Source organism: Pseudomyrmex gracilis, unplaced genomic scaffold (genome assembly GCF_002006095.1).
Source record: "Pseudomyrmex gracilis isolate BER0280 unplaced genomic scaffold, ASM200609v1 scaffold_426, whole genome shotgun sequence".
Taxonomy (NCBI): Eukaryota; Metazoa; Arthropoda; class Insecta; order Hymenoptera; family Formicidae; genus Pseudomyrmex; species Pseudomyrmex gracilis.
Window position 1 is genome coordinate 55,676 of NW_018021010.1, and position 17,323 is coordinate 72,998.

The 17,323-nt window shown below is 28.5% G+C and overlaps 2 protein-coding genes across 3 annotated transcripts; both read left to right on the top strand.

The window, feature by feature from the left end:
- The first annotated feature begins 1,125 nt into the window (after positions 1-1,125).
- Positions 1,126-6,252, top strand: LOC109860620 (aminopeptidase Ey-like). The gene is made up of 9 exons (XM_020439849.1): positions 1,126-1,355; positions 1,717-2,166; positions 2,266-2,449; positions 2,854-2,995; positions 3,249-3,345; positions 3,508-3,893; positions 4,039-4,358; positions 5,502-5,635; positions 5,877-6,252. Exons 1-9 carry the CDS (start codon positions 1,126-1,128, stop codon positions 6,250-6,252), a joined length of 2,319 nt encoding a protein of 772 aa, XP_020295438.1.
- Positions 6,253-10,607: 4,355 nt separating this feature from the next.
- On the top strand, positions 10,608-17,323 carry LOC109860614 (aminopeptidase N-like). 2 transcript variants are annotated; one of them, XM_020439841.1, is made up of 13 exons: positions 10,608-10,707; positions 11,417-11,922; positions 12,283-12,732; positions 12,834-13,017; positions 13,425-13,566; positions 13,868-13,964; positions 14,131-14,516; positions 14,647-14,981; positions 15,474-15,661; positions 15,903-16,274; positions 16,493-16,562; positions 16,787-16,834; positions 17,103-17,323. In XM_020439841.1, exons 1-13 carry the CDS (start codon positions 10,705-10,707, stop codon positions 17,226-17,228), a joined length of 2,907 nt encoding a protein of 968 aa, XP_020295430.1. In that variant the 5' UTR covers positions 10,608-10,704; the 3' UTR covers positions 17,229-17,323. The 2 variants fall into 2 exon arrangements, with proteins under 2 accessions (XP_020295430.1, XP_020295431.1); XM_020439842.1 differs by having other exon boundaries at positions 14,662-14,981.

Genomic DNA, 17,323 nt, shown 5'->3' on the forward strand with positions numbered 1-17,323 from the left:
CATGGCGACAGGTAGATAGTAAACCACAGAACGATCGGTTCTTAGTTTTCGATGATTTCTCGAAGAGTTAAGATCGCGCGAAGGACACGTTTTTGATTTTATGTACTAGAAGTTCACAATATTATTCATGCGAGATTTCTGTTCTAATGCATTGGATTCTATTATATATAGAAGATGGTAAGTCCTTATTTTTTTATATTATTTTTCGGAAAATTTCAGTTGTTTTAAAACATTGTTTCTTTCTGTGTGTTTCTAACTGTATGCAAATATCGGACAGTAAAGAACATAAGTCATAGATTTATTATCTCAAAAAAGTATTATACTCGTTTTGCACCATAGAAGGAAAGCAATTATTAAAATGTTACGCTCTATTATCTTTGAACTGTAGTAAATACTACAAAAATAATTCAAACAATTTATTAAGACAGTTTTTGTTTACTTTTTTAATACACAGATTACAATTTAAAAAGCGCTTAATCCTAGAGTAAACATTTTTTATCACATTGGCCTACTTTCGTTTGTTGCAATAATATAAAATTTTGGAGAACGTGAAGTACACAATTAATCATTATACTTGTGTTTTTTCTACTTTGTTTTCGTAATCGTCCTTGTATGTCGGATTGGGAACATTACAATCGTGACACATAGTGTAATGTGTATGTGTGATAGAAGTAAGAGATTATTGATATAAACATATTTATATTCTCTCCCTTTCTAATACACAGTTATAAATGCTGTTTTAGTTTTTGATACTGCAAAGGTCTGTTGTTTTATAAGAAATATTTGCGTAATAGTTTTGTTTTACTGTGTATCTGTATTTCTTGTTTAACAAGCAAAATACTTTCGTAGATACGCATTACGCAGATGCTTATATTCTTGGGAGTAATAAGCTTAATATTTGTCATTGGAGATGCTTCTTCCACTGACGAGAATTTATCTCGGACATCGCAGTGTATACAACCGATAAATTATACTATTTCTTTAGAAAAACAAAACACTTCTCTTATCATCAATTCTACTGTTGTGCTAAACGTGTCATGTGAACAAAAAGACATACGATTACAAATCAGACGTCATTGTTATATACATACTCTGTTTGTTGAAACTGAAATTCTGTATGACTATATGTCACATTGGGAAGTTACTGTATCAGACGTAACTACTACCAAAAATCGATTCAAAAATGTGGATATTAATCCCATAAAAGAAAACAAAATTCCTCCAAACGTGTTTATACTTAAAGAACTTGAAAAACCTGTAAAATCTGGAAAATATGTGATAACTTCGATATATACTTGTGATTTAAAGGAAGTTGTTACGGTTGACCCGTACATAAGTCAAACTGGAACGAAAGAGTAAGTGCACATACAAAATTATTATATTACATACTATTAGTTTTATACTTCTGCAATTATTATACTACAATGACAAATATAGACAAAATTTATTTCTACTGAACATTATCAAAATATTATATGATAGATATTTTTCCTTTTAAATATTGCTACATACAGTTTTTTAAGTTACATGACATAATAGATATTTTTATGAAACTCGTTTTTTTTCTATAAATAGACTTTTATTCTAGTAGCTCTACATTTGTTCTCTTTAACTATGATTAAGAAAGGTTTACTACTAAATCAGCACTTTATGTAACGTAAAATATTTATTATATATTGTACTTATGTATCACGATATTTTCTTTTTATTATATAGATTTCTGATTTTATCACGTATTCCAAATGAATGGATTTTTCCATATTGGGAACATCCAGCAACCAAGGCTAGATTTACCATTCAAATTATACACAAATACAGTGATACAGCTCTTTCGAACATGCCTTATGACTATTGGGGTCCGGAAATACCTGCGTTCCAAACAACATTTTTCACCACACCTCTAATATCTACGCATTTGGTTGCATTTGTTGTTATACCGAATGTATATAACACAACTGCGATATCAGGAAATGACGTTACCATTACAAGCAGCTTAGAAATGAGAAATGACACATACTATGCACGAACTTTTCTTATTAATATCTTCAGAAGTCTCAGAAACATGTGGGACTATATTATACCACGGTCGCATGTTAATTACGTGCTACTGCCTTTAACCTCTAATCGGTACGAAAGTATGATAGCTCCTGGATTTGTTTTTTTGAGGTAAGATGCATAACTCACGATACAAAATTAAATTTATAAAGAACTTTATAACGTACGAGACGACTACACCAGCAATACTATTTTTATTTTTATTTACAGTGAAGTTAACAGTATATATAACAGCGAAGTAGATTCAATTATTAAACAAAAAGAAGTAACATGTTTCATAGCACGAAATGTGATACAAGAAATGTTCAGTGAGTGGGTAGCTACATTTAATCAATCGGATTTTTGGTTTATCGAAGGATTTTCAACAGTATATGGAGTTTATATTTGGGACAAGGTTAATATTGTGCAGTTTTATTGTAGATCGTTGTGCATAAATATAAATATGATAATTAAAAAAAAGTATTATATATTTTTTTTGAACTAAAAAGTGTCATATTTTTTTTCAGACATAGGTTGAGACAGTTTCTGTAACAATAGTAGTATTTATAATCGTTTTACTTCTATTGATGATTTGCGCAGTTTAATATATTAGAAAAGCGTATAAACATGATTATGTGAATGTGTAGGAAATAATGTACATATATATTTTTTTGATTATTGTGATATTATTAATTTTCTTTACTTGTCTGGTTATTGAAAGATATCATTGCGATTTATATGAAAACTTTAATACATTATTATGGTAGATACTAACGCACTATACTTATATAATCGTATAAATATTGAAACTGTTGATAGAGTTTAATGAAGTCAATTGTGGTCCAGACACGACGAAACGTTTTGGATTATGCAGAAGCATTTAGTACATATGATTTTGGAAATCAAGAAAAATCTTGTACAGCTCGAAATTCAACTGATAGGAAAATGTGGCGAGAAAAGGGTAAGGGAAATAAATTTGTTGAGTACATTTAATTAATGAATGGTCACAAAATAACAGCACTATGAGATAGTGGTATATATCTCTAGAATGTACTATAAAAAGTATAAAAATTGTCAGTGGTATCTCAATCATGTATATCGTAGGCAAACATTTTCAAAATGTGATATAAAGTACAGTTACACATTTTTAAGTGTGGTAAAAAATATAACAGTATTTTATGTAGTTTTAACTTTCACTTTAAACTTTCTTGTAGCATTCGGCATGTTTTATATGCTTAGTCATATCTTAGGTGAAGAAGATTTCTTATATACTTCTATGTTTAAACAGGCCGTAACCTTATATTATAACATGTAAGTATTTTCCAATCATTGAAATGCAAAGTAGTGCGACATTTTATATTTAAACGATTATCGAACTACTTGTGAAGTCGTCACAACAATCATTAAATATTGTTTTCTGAGATTTTTTTAAAACAGTACCGTTATATTTTGAATTACGATGTTTGTTGTCAGTAATACTACATCAGATATGGTACAAAATGGACAGTCACTTTTTGATAAATTATGGTACGGAAAGTATGAAACGTCTTTCTTATATAAGTCTGTCTACTTTACGACAGAGATAAAAAAAATAATAACTTCATGGACAACACAATTTGGTTATCCTGTGTTACAAGTAAACCGACACAATGATACACAGGTAGCAATATCTGTCATAGACTGTTTTACCGTTGATCACAAAAAACAGTGCGCGCTAAATTGGTGGATACCTGTGACTGTTAAAAAAATACTACAAACAAAAAGTACTGTCACGTATACTGATATCCTAACACCGTACAAAAAATATATTTCATGGCTGAGTAATAAAACTGAGGTTGTCATTGTCGCGGACTCCACTGGTAATGTACTAACATACATATGAATTTTTAAGTTTCTCTTTATTATACATGTAGTTTATTAAAATTTTTCAGTATTTTTGTAGAACACCTGTTTTTTTTACTCTGTTTCTCTTTATTATTTTCTCTAAGCTTTTATTTATTGTAGGATATCGTGTCAACTATGACCGTGAATCTTGGACACACATTGCTTTTTTCTTAAAAAATGTTGATGTGAAGATCACTGATTTATCTGACGTCACTGTAGCACAAATATTAGACGATGCTTTTTATTTTTTGGTGCAAAATACAGAATATAACGACAATTCTACTTCAGATAATAGTGATCTAGATATATATCTTGAAATTGCAAGCAATATATTTCGTGTACACAATTCCTACCTAATGTGGTATCCTGTATTTTTTGCTCTTGAAAACATGTCGAAGATTTTTCCGTTTCCAGAAAGTGTTCTTTCCAGAAATATCAAGGTAAAATAAGAGTACAGTACACTAAGAAATTCAATAATTGGAAGGTCATTATCAATTTGATGGCAAAAGTTTTTTAAGAGTTATTCGTATAATATATATATATTACGGAACGGTTATATATATAGTACGCATTAGAGTGCTGTTGTAAGCGACACTATAAACAATATATAAATTAAAGAATATATATTAGAATAATATATATTAGAATGTAAATATATAATAAAATGTAAATAGAACGTTGTAATATTTAGTGGGCTGAACAGAAAACGTTATAAACTTAAAAAAGAGAGTCGAAGTTTGACAAACATATCGTTATAGTTTGGAAAGTACAACATATAAAAGTGCTATATAGTACTCACACTTCCTGTAAAAGTAATTCACATAAGTGAAATAATATCAATATTATATAGTAATACCAGGAATCAAGAAAACTTTGTTTTACAGTCGTTGTCAACGTTTGTTCTTGTAAACCATTTATCTGATAAAATGCATAAATACGTAAATGGAAATTGTCTTTATTAGAAAGCAAAAGTTTTTTTTTTGTAACGCAAACATAAGTAGAATTCTGTAAAGAAAGTGATATTTAGATAAAACCTGTTTTTAATTAGTAAACTATCGCAAAAACTAAACTTACTGATTTAAAAATGTCTTCAAATAATAGACTTTCTACCATTTGTTTGCAACATTTATCCTTAGTGCACAGTTTACCTATTGTTTATCGAAATAACTTATACAGAGAACTCTGTAATTTCTTAAGTTATAACTATATGTTTATAAATGTATAAAAAACTGGATTGTTTCCATGAGACTAGAATATTTGTTGTTTTGTGATCATAAAAAATATAATATTTGTGTGCTATGTAAAACAATAAGTAGTATTTGATATTTGTGTGTACAAAAAAGTTTAAAAAAATAAGTATAAGCAATAGATATAAATAGTAAATGAAAAAATGAATAGTTTTTACCAATATACATATAATTTAGAAAAACCTAAAGTATAATTAAATTTACTTAAAGTTAAATAATTAAATATCGAGGAACCTTAGGCATTTACACTATGTTACAATAAATCATATTTTGCTTTAGTAGGATAAGCTTCTGATAATATTGGATAGATTTCTTGATAATATATTATATACACAGTATTCGGAAAATAGTGTCAATAATCAATTCTATCATGAAATTTTAAAATGGACATGCATTCTCGGTGATTTAACATGCAAAGGACATGTTAATGGAATATTAGAATGGCATTTTAAAAATCCTGCACGAAACAAGTACGTTATTCTACTTTCTCAATAGCAAGGTACCATCCGTTAATGTTACAAAGACGTCATCTTGCTATTGGACTTATATTTTCTGTTCTTGTGTCTCTGACATGTGATTTATTATATTTGTACGAGTAAAAAAAACGTCTATAGAATAGTATTAGTAAATTAGTTTATAAGTAGTTGCATAAGTAACTTATTTTATAAATGTTATATATGTTTAAGTAAAAGAATGTTTGTTTACCAGCAGACTTTTGTCAAAATGGCAGAAATGGATATATTGCCAAGGATTAATGTTAGAAACGGTCTCTTATCATACATCTGCTTTATGGCGAAATATTTTCAACATATACCAGACACAAAGAAGAGAAGAAGATTTCTTTGAACTTTTACCTTGCTGTAAAAAATACGATTATATGTATAATTTGGTGTCTTTTCTTGATCGTAATTCGTTACCAAAACCTGGAAGTAATTTACGTGTCAAAAACAGTGACAGGGAACATATTGTAAATGCAAAGAAAAGTGTTACTGTTTCTTTACTTTTCACTATTTTTGCTTTGCATTCGAAAAATTATTCAGGGCTAAATAGTATACAATTCGGACTAGAACGTGGAATAGGAAGGTAAAAAAGTTGTTGTAAATGTTTATAAGAATTTTAGTACAGTAAAACAGTTTATGTAAATTGTTATGCAATATATTTCATACTAATAATTACTTTACATAATGTGCATATTTTTTACATTATCTTTTATGTTTCGGATCAAACATTGTTGTTTCATATTCTTATATATACTGTATTAGTAAGTTTATTAATTGTACATCTTTTATTTTGTTTTGATAGAGACGTAAACATACTAGCAATAATAAATTGTATTATTAACAACATATACTCCGATGACGACCTGTCGATGGTATGATATATGATCTTACTTATTTCTTGTAGATAAATATATAAAACAAAATTTGTTTATATTATATATATGTAGATATACGTATGTATTCATACGGCTAAAAATGTGTCTGTTGTGGATTTTATATTCGTAATTTTTGTGATATAAGAAACATATAAGAAGTGAATGTTATTACACAATGTAAGTAAATCACACTAAGTGATAAAAGCACATGATTTTTTCAGATTACTAACAAAGTTTTCTTAAATAGACTGTCGGATACACATTACATGGTAAATGTATTTATAAATTGTATAAAGTATTATTTTAATTTAAAGCATTAAAATTGAAGACATTATACATAAAATATTATTATATTTAATATTTTTTTGGAATTTTGCGTTACATTTGTTCTGTTGTTTTCAGATATAGCTTATTGTATATATGTAAACTAGTAGATTTTTATTTTTTTAAATTAAAGTATAGTTTGGGGGTTGGCGAAAGCAAAGGTATGCACAAGTGTATAAAATTTTGTAAGAAATACATTTTGTAATCTGTTTTAGGATCCGTATGTTCTCGATGCCATTAAAAAGAAAGTTGAAAATCGTCGTTGTTTCCTAAGTGAAATGCAAACTATAATTCGTTCTAGACCCCAGTGTATATTTACTTACAGACATATGAGGAAATAAATTTTAGTTTTATGATGTGTTTTTTTGCATGTAAGCAAACGATTTTGGTTAAAAGAATTTACTACATAGTTGTATCCACTTTTTTCTGTTTAAATGAGTTTTAGTTTATGATAACAAAAACTGCAGATTATGAATAAAATCGAAAATACATACACTTTTCGGATTTTAGTGTGTAGTAATTTGTTGATCATAAACTTATCTCGTTTCGTTTCATTACAATGTAATACTTATACAAACGCCTTTTGATGCGTATATGTATATTTGTGTATAGCGTACGTAAATATACGAATATACAAATCAAACGCTAAAAAAGCTCGCATTAATTAAGTATATAAATGTGTGAGAAAAAAATATACAATTTATTAAAAGAAAAATTTATATTATGTAATATTGTTAATAGTATGTAAGTATATATGTTAATTAATCACTAGTACTTATAAAATGTTCAGTGATCAGTTAGAGTCTAGTATGTTTGTTCAATAAAAAGATATTTATTTAAATTAGGTATAATAAAAATATTATTTGCACTACAAAGTTTTTATTATTTTAACTTTTTCTTAATGTTTTACGCTATATGCAATTTCAATAAGTGTCTGTGTGAACACATTTATATACATGTATTTGTATCTCCCATTGCTTTTGCGGTTTGACGATTTTCTTCGTATAAGTATCAAGTAGAAGCGGGAATATGATTACGTTACTCTGAATAAGTTACTTATTGTTCACAAAATTTAACACATCAAGGCCAAAAAACGACTTTGTTATTGTATTTTCTGTGAACAACGGATTTTTCCGTTAATGTGGTGTTCCAATCCGACATACAAAACGACGATTTGGAAAACAACGTATAAGGAACAAAAATATAAAGATTAATTGTATACTACACATTGTTCACAAATTTGATTTGAGTTTGGTATTAGTTTAACAAACAAAATGAAGAAACTGTGATTGAGAAAACTGTTTACTGTAGATTTAGCGCGATTTAATACGATTATGCATAAACTAATCAAATTCAATCAGAACTTTTTACTTCATATCTTGCTTTGGTAAGTGCTGAGTGGTGGATACTCTTATGTGTTATGAAGTATGCAAAATTATGTGCTTCAGTCTTTACGAATATGTCACATTAGAAAGATTGATTATTCCGAAAAGAAGGTAACAGAATCAAAGCAAAGTTACACGATATTTGCGATATTAGTTTTTACGCATGAACACGTGACAAAATTATTTCAAAACAAGAGACACTTTCTGTTTAACATAAAGGTAAACAATAACACTATAAAACGATGACAAAGGTAAATTTACTTTTTTATCAATGTGTTAGCATAATCGATGTAGCTTTGTCTGTCTTGCTTTTTGCACGATGCCGTTTTTCTTGTTTCAAAGGTTACAGTTTGCTTTCGTTTTAAAATCTAGCATTTCATCCAGTCTTGTCTGAAATATTATAAGACGTATATTGTGTGTGTGTGCTGTTTTGCGTAATTTTACTATTGATATATAGCATAGAGATACAAAACATATTCCTAATTTGTCTATTCTTATAGATGTTACATTTATTTTAATATATAACTCAAGCTCAATCTAACAAAAAAACGAAGTAATGGCAGTGTTTTATTTTAAGATTTTGATAGTAAGACAGTTGTAAACGAAATACTGTAGCTTACGAAATTTGTAGTAACAAGTTAAGTTTACACGACAACAACACAGTTTATACGATGTAAAAAAACAGAAATAATAGAGATAATAAAAAGAAAACTCAGAATAAAGTAACATGAAAATAAGCTTTGTGTAAATAAAACAATTACTACAAAATGTATCTGTACTATTTCACAAATGGTTTCGCGCCATACGTTAAGACAAGTTACATCAAGTGATATTTAGATAATTTTGTTATCCAGTTTTAAAAGAAAAGTAGTAAGAAGTGTTCGATAATTGCCGTCTGAAGACAGATTTCCTATAAAAGACGATAAGTTTCTAAAAACGAAAATTATGTTGCGAAATTGCTTTGGTATATATTGACGCTACAGTTTTTATGAAGATCCCGCAACGGGGTATACCGAATCGAAATTCGTTCAGTTTTTGCTGAAGTTATTGTAAGTCACAGCCAAATTTCGTTCAACAGTCAGCCGATGGCTCACGTGATTTCGTATCACCGGCCTTGTCAACAGGTGATCGCACTCAGCTGTTTGAAAATATTATTTCGTGTATTTACAGCAGTCACACGATTTGCAAATTCACGCGACTTAAATGTTCGCAAGAATAAGAAATTCGCTCACCGATCGAACGAGTCTCCGATAGCACGCGGATATTTTAACGTTACTCGCGTTCTGATAGGTTTTGTATTTTAAACAAGTAATGTACCATCATTCGCTTTGATAGCTCCTTGCACCTTGTTTGTTCTTCTAGGTGATCTTTTTATAGCTTTCTGAGGGTCAAATCGTGGAACAAGTGCTTTTCGATAGGCAGCGATCGAATTTTTGCGATATTTGAATAGTTTTTGGACAACCCTTTAGAGTCAACACTCTTAGATAAACTTTACTTTCATCCGTCGCAAAATTCAATAAGAAAACAATAAAATTGTTTTGCAACATAGGTTCTGTTAAAAATAACAAGTTTTTTCATTTTGCGTCGGGACGTGTAAAAAACTAATATACGCAATATAAACCAGTTATTTAGCGCTCGCAATCAGTTCCATGTATTTGATCACAAAGTTACGATTGCGTTTGATTGTCTCTATTTGAAAAGTGTTCTATTGAATCTTAAATTTAAGAGCACATCGACGAAATAATAGAGAGAAAGGAAACATATATGTTGAGAAAAAGCTATCCGAAACTACACGCAGTGAACGTGACGTCATCAATCGGCGTCAAATTTCTGTGTTCAAAACAGAAAACATTTCTAAACTTAGTCAGTTAAATCATTTCTTCTAAACACTTAAATCATTTCTGTTTTAAACGCAAAAAAATTCGACCATTATTGTAAGTAATTACACACTTGTATAATTACATAATCCACCTGATTGGAACTAAATAATTTGTTAATGTAATTGCTTTAGACAATCAATAAAGACCGAATTTTCCGGACGAAACATTTATTTAGCTCAATCACCACAAAAAAACCAAATTTTTATACACGATCACCTGTGAAGGTTTCTCCACTGGCCTGTTGTTTCTTGCACGTAGAATGAAATAAAACAAGTTCTGTATATGTTAAAGTATATTAACTTGTGCGTTTAAACCGTGAAAGACATTTAAAACCGTTACTTTTATCATCATATATGTACGTAGAAGAGAACAAAATAAGGTCGTACTTCCCAACAGAAATGTTTATATCGTGACATGTCGATATTATTCGACAGGAACGATCGGGTTCTTAGTTTTCGAGGATTTCTCGAAGAGTGAAGATCGCGCAATACGTTTTCGATATTGTGTACTAGTAGTTCGCAATAATATTCATACGAGATTTATGTTTAAATGCATTGGATTTCACTATACAAAAGATGGTAAGTTTTTTTCTTTTTATATTGTTTTTTGGAAAATTGCTATTGTTGTAAAATATTAGTTCTTTCTGTGTCTCTAATCGTATGCGAATATATATATATATATATATATCTCGGTCAATTAAAAATAAAAAATCATAGATTTAATAATATCTCACTAGCGCATTATATTGTTTGGGTGATATAGAAGCATGGACGCAAGCAGTAAACTATTACGCTTTAGTATCTTTGAAATGAATACTACATACAATATTCGTACGATTTCTTAAAAAGTATTTGTTTGGTGTATATTACACAGTTTATAATTTAAATCACGCTAAATCTACAGTAAACCGTTTTCTCTATCACAGTTTCTTCATTTTGTTTGTTGAAATAATATCAAATTCAAATCAATTTTGTGAAAAATGTGTAGTATACAATTAATCTTTATATTTTTGTTCCTTATACGTTCCAAAGTTTCCAAATCGTTCTTTTGTATGTCGGATTGGAACAACACAATTGTGACAAATATTGTGATGTGTATGTGTGATAGAAGTAAGAGATTCTAGATATAAACATATTTATATTCTTCCTCTTTCTAGTACACAGTTATAAATGCTGTTTTTGTTTCTGATACTGCAAAGTACTCTTGTGTTATAATAAATGTTTGCGTAAGAGTTTCGTTTTAATGTGTATCTGTATTTCTTCTTTAACAAGCAAAATAATTTTGTAGATACGCATTACGCAGATGCTTATATTCTTGGGAGCAATAACCTTAATATTTGTCACTGGAGTTGCTTCTTCCACTGACGAGAATTTATCTCGGACATCGCAGTGTATACAACCGATAAATTATACTATTTCTTTAGAAAAACAAAACACTTTTCTTACCATCAATTCTACGGTTGTGCTAACCGTGTCATGTGAACAAAAAGACATACGATTACAAATCGGACGGTATTGTTATATACATACTCTGTTTGTTGAAACTGAAATTCTGTATGACTATATATCACATTGGGAAGTCACTGTATCACAGTCAAATACTGCCAAAAATCGATTCAAAAGTGTGGATATTACTCCCATAAAAAAAAACAGAATCCGTAATTACGGGCGTGTACTTGAGGAAATGAAAAACCCTGTACAATCTGGAAAATATGTGATAACTTCGATATACACTTGTGATTTAAAGGAAGTTGTCACGGTTGACCCGTACATAAGTCAAACTGGAACGAAAGAGTAAGTTCACCATACAAAGCTATTATATTACATACTATTAGTTTTATACTCCTGCAATTATTATACTTCAATGACAATTATAGACAAAATTTATTTGTACATAAAATATTATTTTGATAATTTGTTTGAGAGATATTTTTCCTTTTAAATATTGTCATGTTATAATACATTTAAAAAATAGATATTTTTTTGAAACTCGTCTTTTTTTCTAAATAGACTTTTATTCTAGTAGCTCTACATTTGTTCTCTTTAAATATGATTAAGAAAGGTTTACTACTAAATCAGCACTTTATGTAACGTAATCTATTTATTATATACTGTACTTATGTATTGCGATAATATTTTATTTTTATTATATAGATTTCTGATTTTATCACGTATTCCAAATGAATGGATTTTTCCATATTGGGAACATCCAGCAACTAAGGCTAGATTTACCATTCAAATTATACACAAACACAGTGATACAGCTCTTTCGAACATGCCTACTGAATATTGGGGTCCGGTAATAAATGCGTTCCGTACANCATTTTTTACCACACCTCTAATATCCACACAGTTGGTTGGATTTGTTGTTATACCGAAAGTATATAACACAACTATGACATCAGGGATTAACGTTACCATTAGAAGCAGCTCCAAAAAGAGAAATGACACATACTATGCACAAACTGTTCTTCTAAATATCTTCATAAGTCTCAGAAAGATGTGGGACAATATCATTCCGCGGTCGCATGTGTCTTACGTGCTTCTGCCTTTAACCTCTAATCGTTACGAAAGTATGATAACTCCTGGATTTGTTTTTTTAAGGTGAGATGCATAACTCAAATACAAAATTGACAAACTTATAAATAACTTTATACCGTATGAGATGACTATACTAGCAATACTATTTTAATTTTTATTTTCAGTGAAGTTAACAGTATATATAACAGCAAAGTAGATTCAATTCTTAAACAAAAAGAAGTAACATGTTTTATAGCACGAAATGTGATACAAGAAATGTTTAGTGAGTGGGTAGCTACATTTAATCAGTCGGATTCTTGGTTTATCGAAGGAGTTTCAACAGTATATGGAGTTTATATTTGGGACAAGGTTAATATTGTGCAGTTTTATTGTAGATAGTTGTGCATAAATATAAATGTGATAAGTAAAAAAAAGTATTATATATTTCTTTTAATTAAAAAAGTGTCATATTCTTAGACATAGTTTGAGACAGTTTCTGTAACAGTAGTACTATTTATAGTTGTTTTACTTCTTTGAAGATATACGCAGTTTAATATATTAAAAAAACATATAAACACATATGATTATGTGAATATGTAGGAAATAATGTACATATATATTTTTTTAATTAATGTGTTATTACTAATTTTGTTTATTTGTTTTATTGTTTAGTGAATAATATCATTGCGATGTATATGAACACTTTAATACATTATTATAGTAGATACTTACGCACTATAAGTATATAATCGTATAATTATTAAAACTGTTGATAGAATTTAATGAAGTCAATTGTGGTCCAGACACGACGAAACGTTTTGGATTATGCAGAAGCATTTAGTATATATGAGTTTGGAATTCAAGAAAACTCTTGTACAGCTCGAAATTCAACTGTTAGTAAAATGTGGCGAGAAAAGGGTAAGAGAAATAAATTTTTCGAGTACATTTAATTACTCGCAAACTAACAGCACCATGAGATAGTGGTATATATCTCCAGAATGTACTATAAAAAGTATGAAAATTGTCAGTGGTATCTGTATCATGTATATTGTAAACAAACATTTTCAAAATGTGATGTAAACTACAGATACACATTTTTATGTGTGTTAAAAAATATAACAGTTTTTTATGTAGTTATTACTTACTACTACATATTATTTACTATACATAGATTCGTTTCTAAATTTCGAAAACTTTAACACTTTAAACTTTTTTGTAGCATTTGGCATCTTTTATATGCTTAGTCATATCTTCTTTGAAGAAGATTTCTTATATACTTCTATGTATAAACAGACCGTAAGCTTATATTATAACACGTAAGTATTTACCTATCATTGGAGTACACAGATGTTTGACAGTTTTTACTTAAACGATGTTCGCACTACTCGTAAAGTTATCACAACAATCATTAAACATTTTCTTTTTTTAAATTTTATGTCAAACTTTAGTAATATAATTTTTGATTACGTTATTTTTTGTCAGTTCCAAAATATCTGATAACATATATAAGGACTTATCAATTCTCGAGAAGTTATGGTACTGGAATTTTGAGTCGTCCTTAAATAAGTTTACGTACTTTCCGAAAGACATAAAAAGAATACTAACTGTATGGACAGCAGAAGTTGGTTATCCTGTGTTATATGTAAAACGAGTCAATGATACACAGGTAGCAATATCTGTCATAGACTGTTTTACTGTTGATCACAAACAGCAGTGCGAACTAAATTGGTGGATACCTGTGACTGTTAAAAAAATTCCACAGACAGCAAATACTGTCACGTATAATGATATCCTAACACCATACAGAAAATATATTCGTGTATTGCTTTTTAGAAAAAATGAGTTTGTCATTGTTGCGGATTCCACTGGTAATGTAATAACATACATGTGATGTATCAAGTTTCTCTTTATTATACATATAGTGTATTACAAGTATTCATTATTTTTGTAGAGTAATTGTTTGTTTTATTTTGTTTTTCACTATCCCTTTTTTTAAAGCTTTATTTGTTGTAGGATATCGCGTCAATTATGACCGTAAATCTTGGAAGCACATTGCTCTTTTCTTAAAAAATGGAGATTTTAATATCGCAAATGTACATGACGTTTTTATAGCACAAATAGTAGACGATGCTTTTTATTTTCTGGTGCAAAATACAGAATATAACGACAATTCCACTTCAGATACTAGTGATTTAGATATATATCTTGAAATTGCAAGCAGTATATTTCATGCAAACAATTCCTACATAATGTGGTATCCAATATTTTTTGCTCTTGAAAACATGTCGAAGATTTTTCCTTTTCGAGAAAGTGTTCTTTCCAGAAATATCAAGGTAAATAAGAATACAGTACACTAAGAAGTTCAATAATTGAAAGGTTATTATCAACTTGATGGCAAATGTTTTTTAAGTTATTTGTATAATATATATTACGGAACGATTATATATATGGTAAGCATTAGAGTGCTTTTTTAGGCGACACCATAAACAATATATAAATTTAAGAATATATATTAGAATAAAAATAAATAACAAAATTTATATAAAAAGAACGTAGTAATATCTAGTATAGTATATTAGAATGTGCTATGTAAAACAACAAATAGTAGTTGATAATTGTGAGTAAAAAAAGTAGTAAAAAATAAGTATAAGCAATAGATATAAAATAGTAAATAAAAGAATGAATAATTTTTAATCTTTCTCAATATACATTTAATTTAGACACAATTAAATTATAATTAAATTTACTTAAAGTTAAATACTTAAAGATCGAGGAATTTTAGGCATTTACACTATGTTACAATAAACCATATTTTGCTTTTATAGGATAAACTTCTGGTAATAGTGAATAGGTTTCTTGATAATATATCATATACACAGTTTCCGGAAAATAGTGTCAATAATCAATTCTATCATGAAGTTTTAAAATGGACATGCATTCTCGGTGATTTAACATGCAAAGAACATGTTAATGGAATATTAGAATGGCATTTTAAAAATCCTGCACAAAACAAGTACGTTATTCTACTTTCTCAATAGCAAGGTACTGTCCGTTAATGTTACAAAGACGTCATCTTGCTATTGGACTTATATTTTCTGTTCTTGTGTCTCTGACATGTGATTTATTATATTTGTACGATTAAAAAAAACGTCTATAGAATAGTATTAATAAATTAGTTTATAAGTAGTTGCATAAGTAACTTATTTTATAAATGTTATATATGTTTAAGTAAAAGGATGTTTGTTTACCAGCAGACTTTTGTCAAAATGGCAGAAATGGATATATTGCCAAGGATTAATGTTAGAAACGGTCTCTTATCATACATCTGCTTTATGGCGAAATATTTTCAACATATACCAGACACAAGGAAGAGAAGAAGATTTCTTTGAACTTTTACCTTGCTGTACAAAATACGATTATATGTATAATTTGCTGTCTTTTCTTGATCGTAATTCGTTACCAAGACCTGGAAGTAATTTACGTGTCAAAAATAGTGACAGGGAACATATTGTAAATGCAAAGAAAAGTGTTACTGTTTCTTTACTTTTCACTATGTTTGCTTTGCATTCGAAAAATTATTCAGGGCTAGATAGTATACAATTCGGACTAGAACTTGGAATAGGAAGGTAAAAAGGTTGTTGTAAATGTGTATAAGAATTTAGTACAGTAAAACAATTCATGTAAATTGTTATACAATATATTTCATACTAATAGTTACTTTACATAATGTGTATATTTTTTACATTATCTGTTATGTTTTGGATCAAACATTGTTGTTTCACATTCTTATATATAATGTATTAGTAAGTTTATTAATTGTANATCTTTTATTTTGTTTTGATAGAGACGTAAACATACTAGCAATAATAAGTTGTATTATTAATAACATATACTCCGATGACGACCTGTCGATGGTATGATATATGATCTTACTTATTTCTTGTAGATAAATATATAAAACAAAATTTGTTTATATTATATATATGTAGATATACGTATGTATTTATACGGCTAAAAATGTGTCTGTTGTGGATTTTATATTCGTAATTCTTGTGATATAAGAAACATATAAGAAATGAATGTTCTTACACAATGTAAGTAAATCACACTACGTGATAAAAGCACATGATTTTTTCAGATTACTAACGAAGTGTTTTTAAATAAACTGTCGGATACACATTACATGGTAAATGTATTTATAAATTATATAAAGTATTATTCTAATTTAAAACATTAAAATTGAAGACATATTACATAAAATATTATATTTAATATTTTTTTGGAATTGGGCGTTACATTTGTTCTGTTTTTTTTCAGATATAGCTTAATGTATATATATAAACTAATAATTTTGTATTTTTTTAAGTAAAAGTGTAGTTCGTGGGTTGTCTTAAGCAAGGTTATGCACAAGTGTATAAAATTTTGTAAGAAATACATTTTGTAATCTGTTTTAGGATCCATATGTTCTCGATGCCATTAAAGAAAAAGTTGAATATCGTCGTAATTTCTTGAGTAAAATGCAAACTATAATCCGTTATAGACCCCAGTATGTTTTTAATTACAAACACATGAAACTATAAAGTTTCTGTTTAGTGTTTGTAGCACGTAAACAACCGATTTTAGTTAAAGGAATTTATCAGGCTAATGTATCGTCATTTGTAAGTTTCTTTTGTTT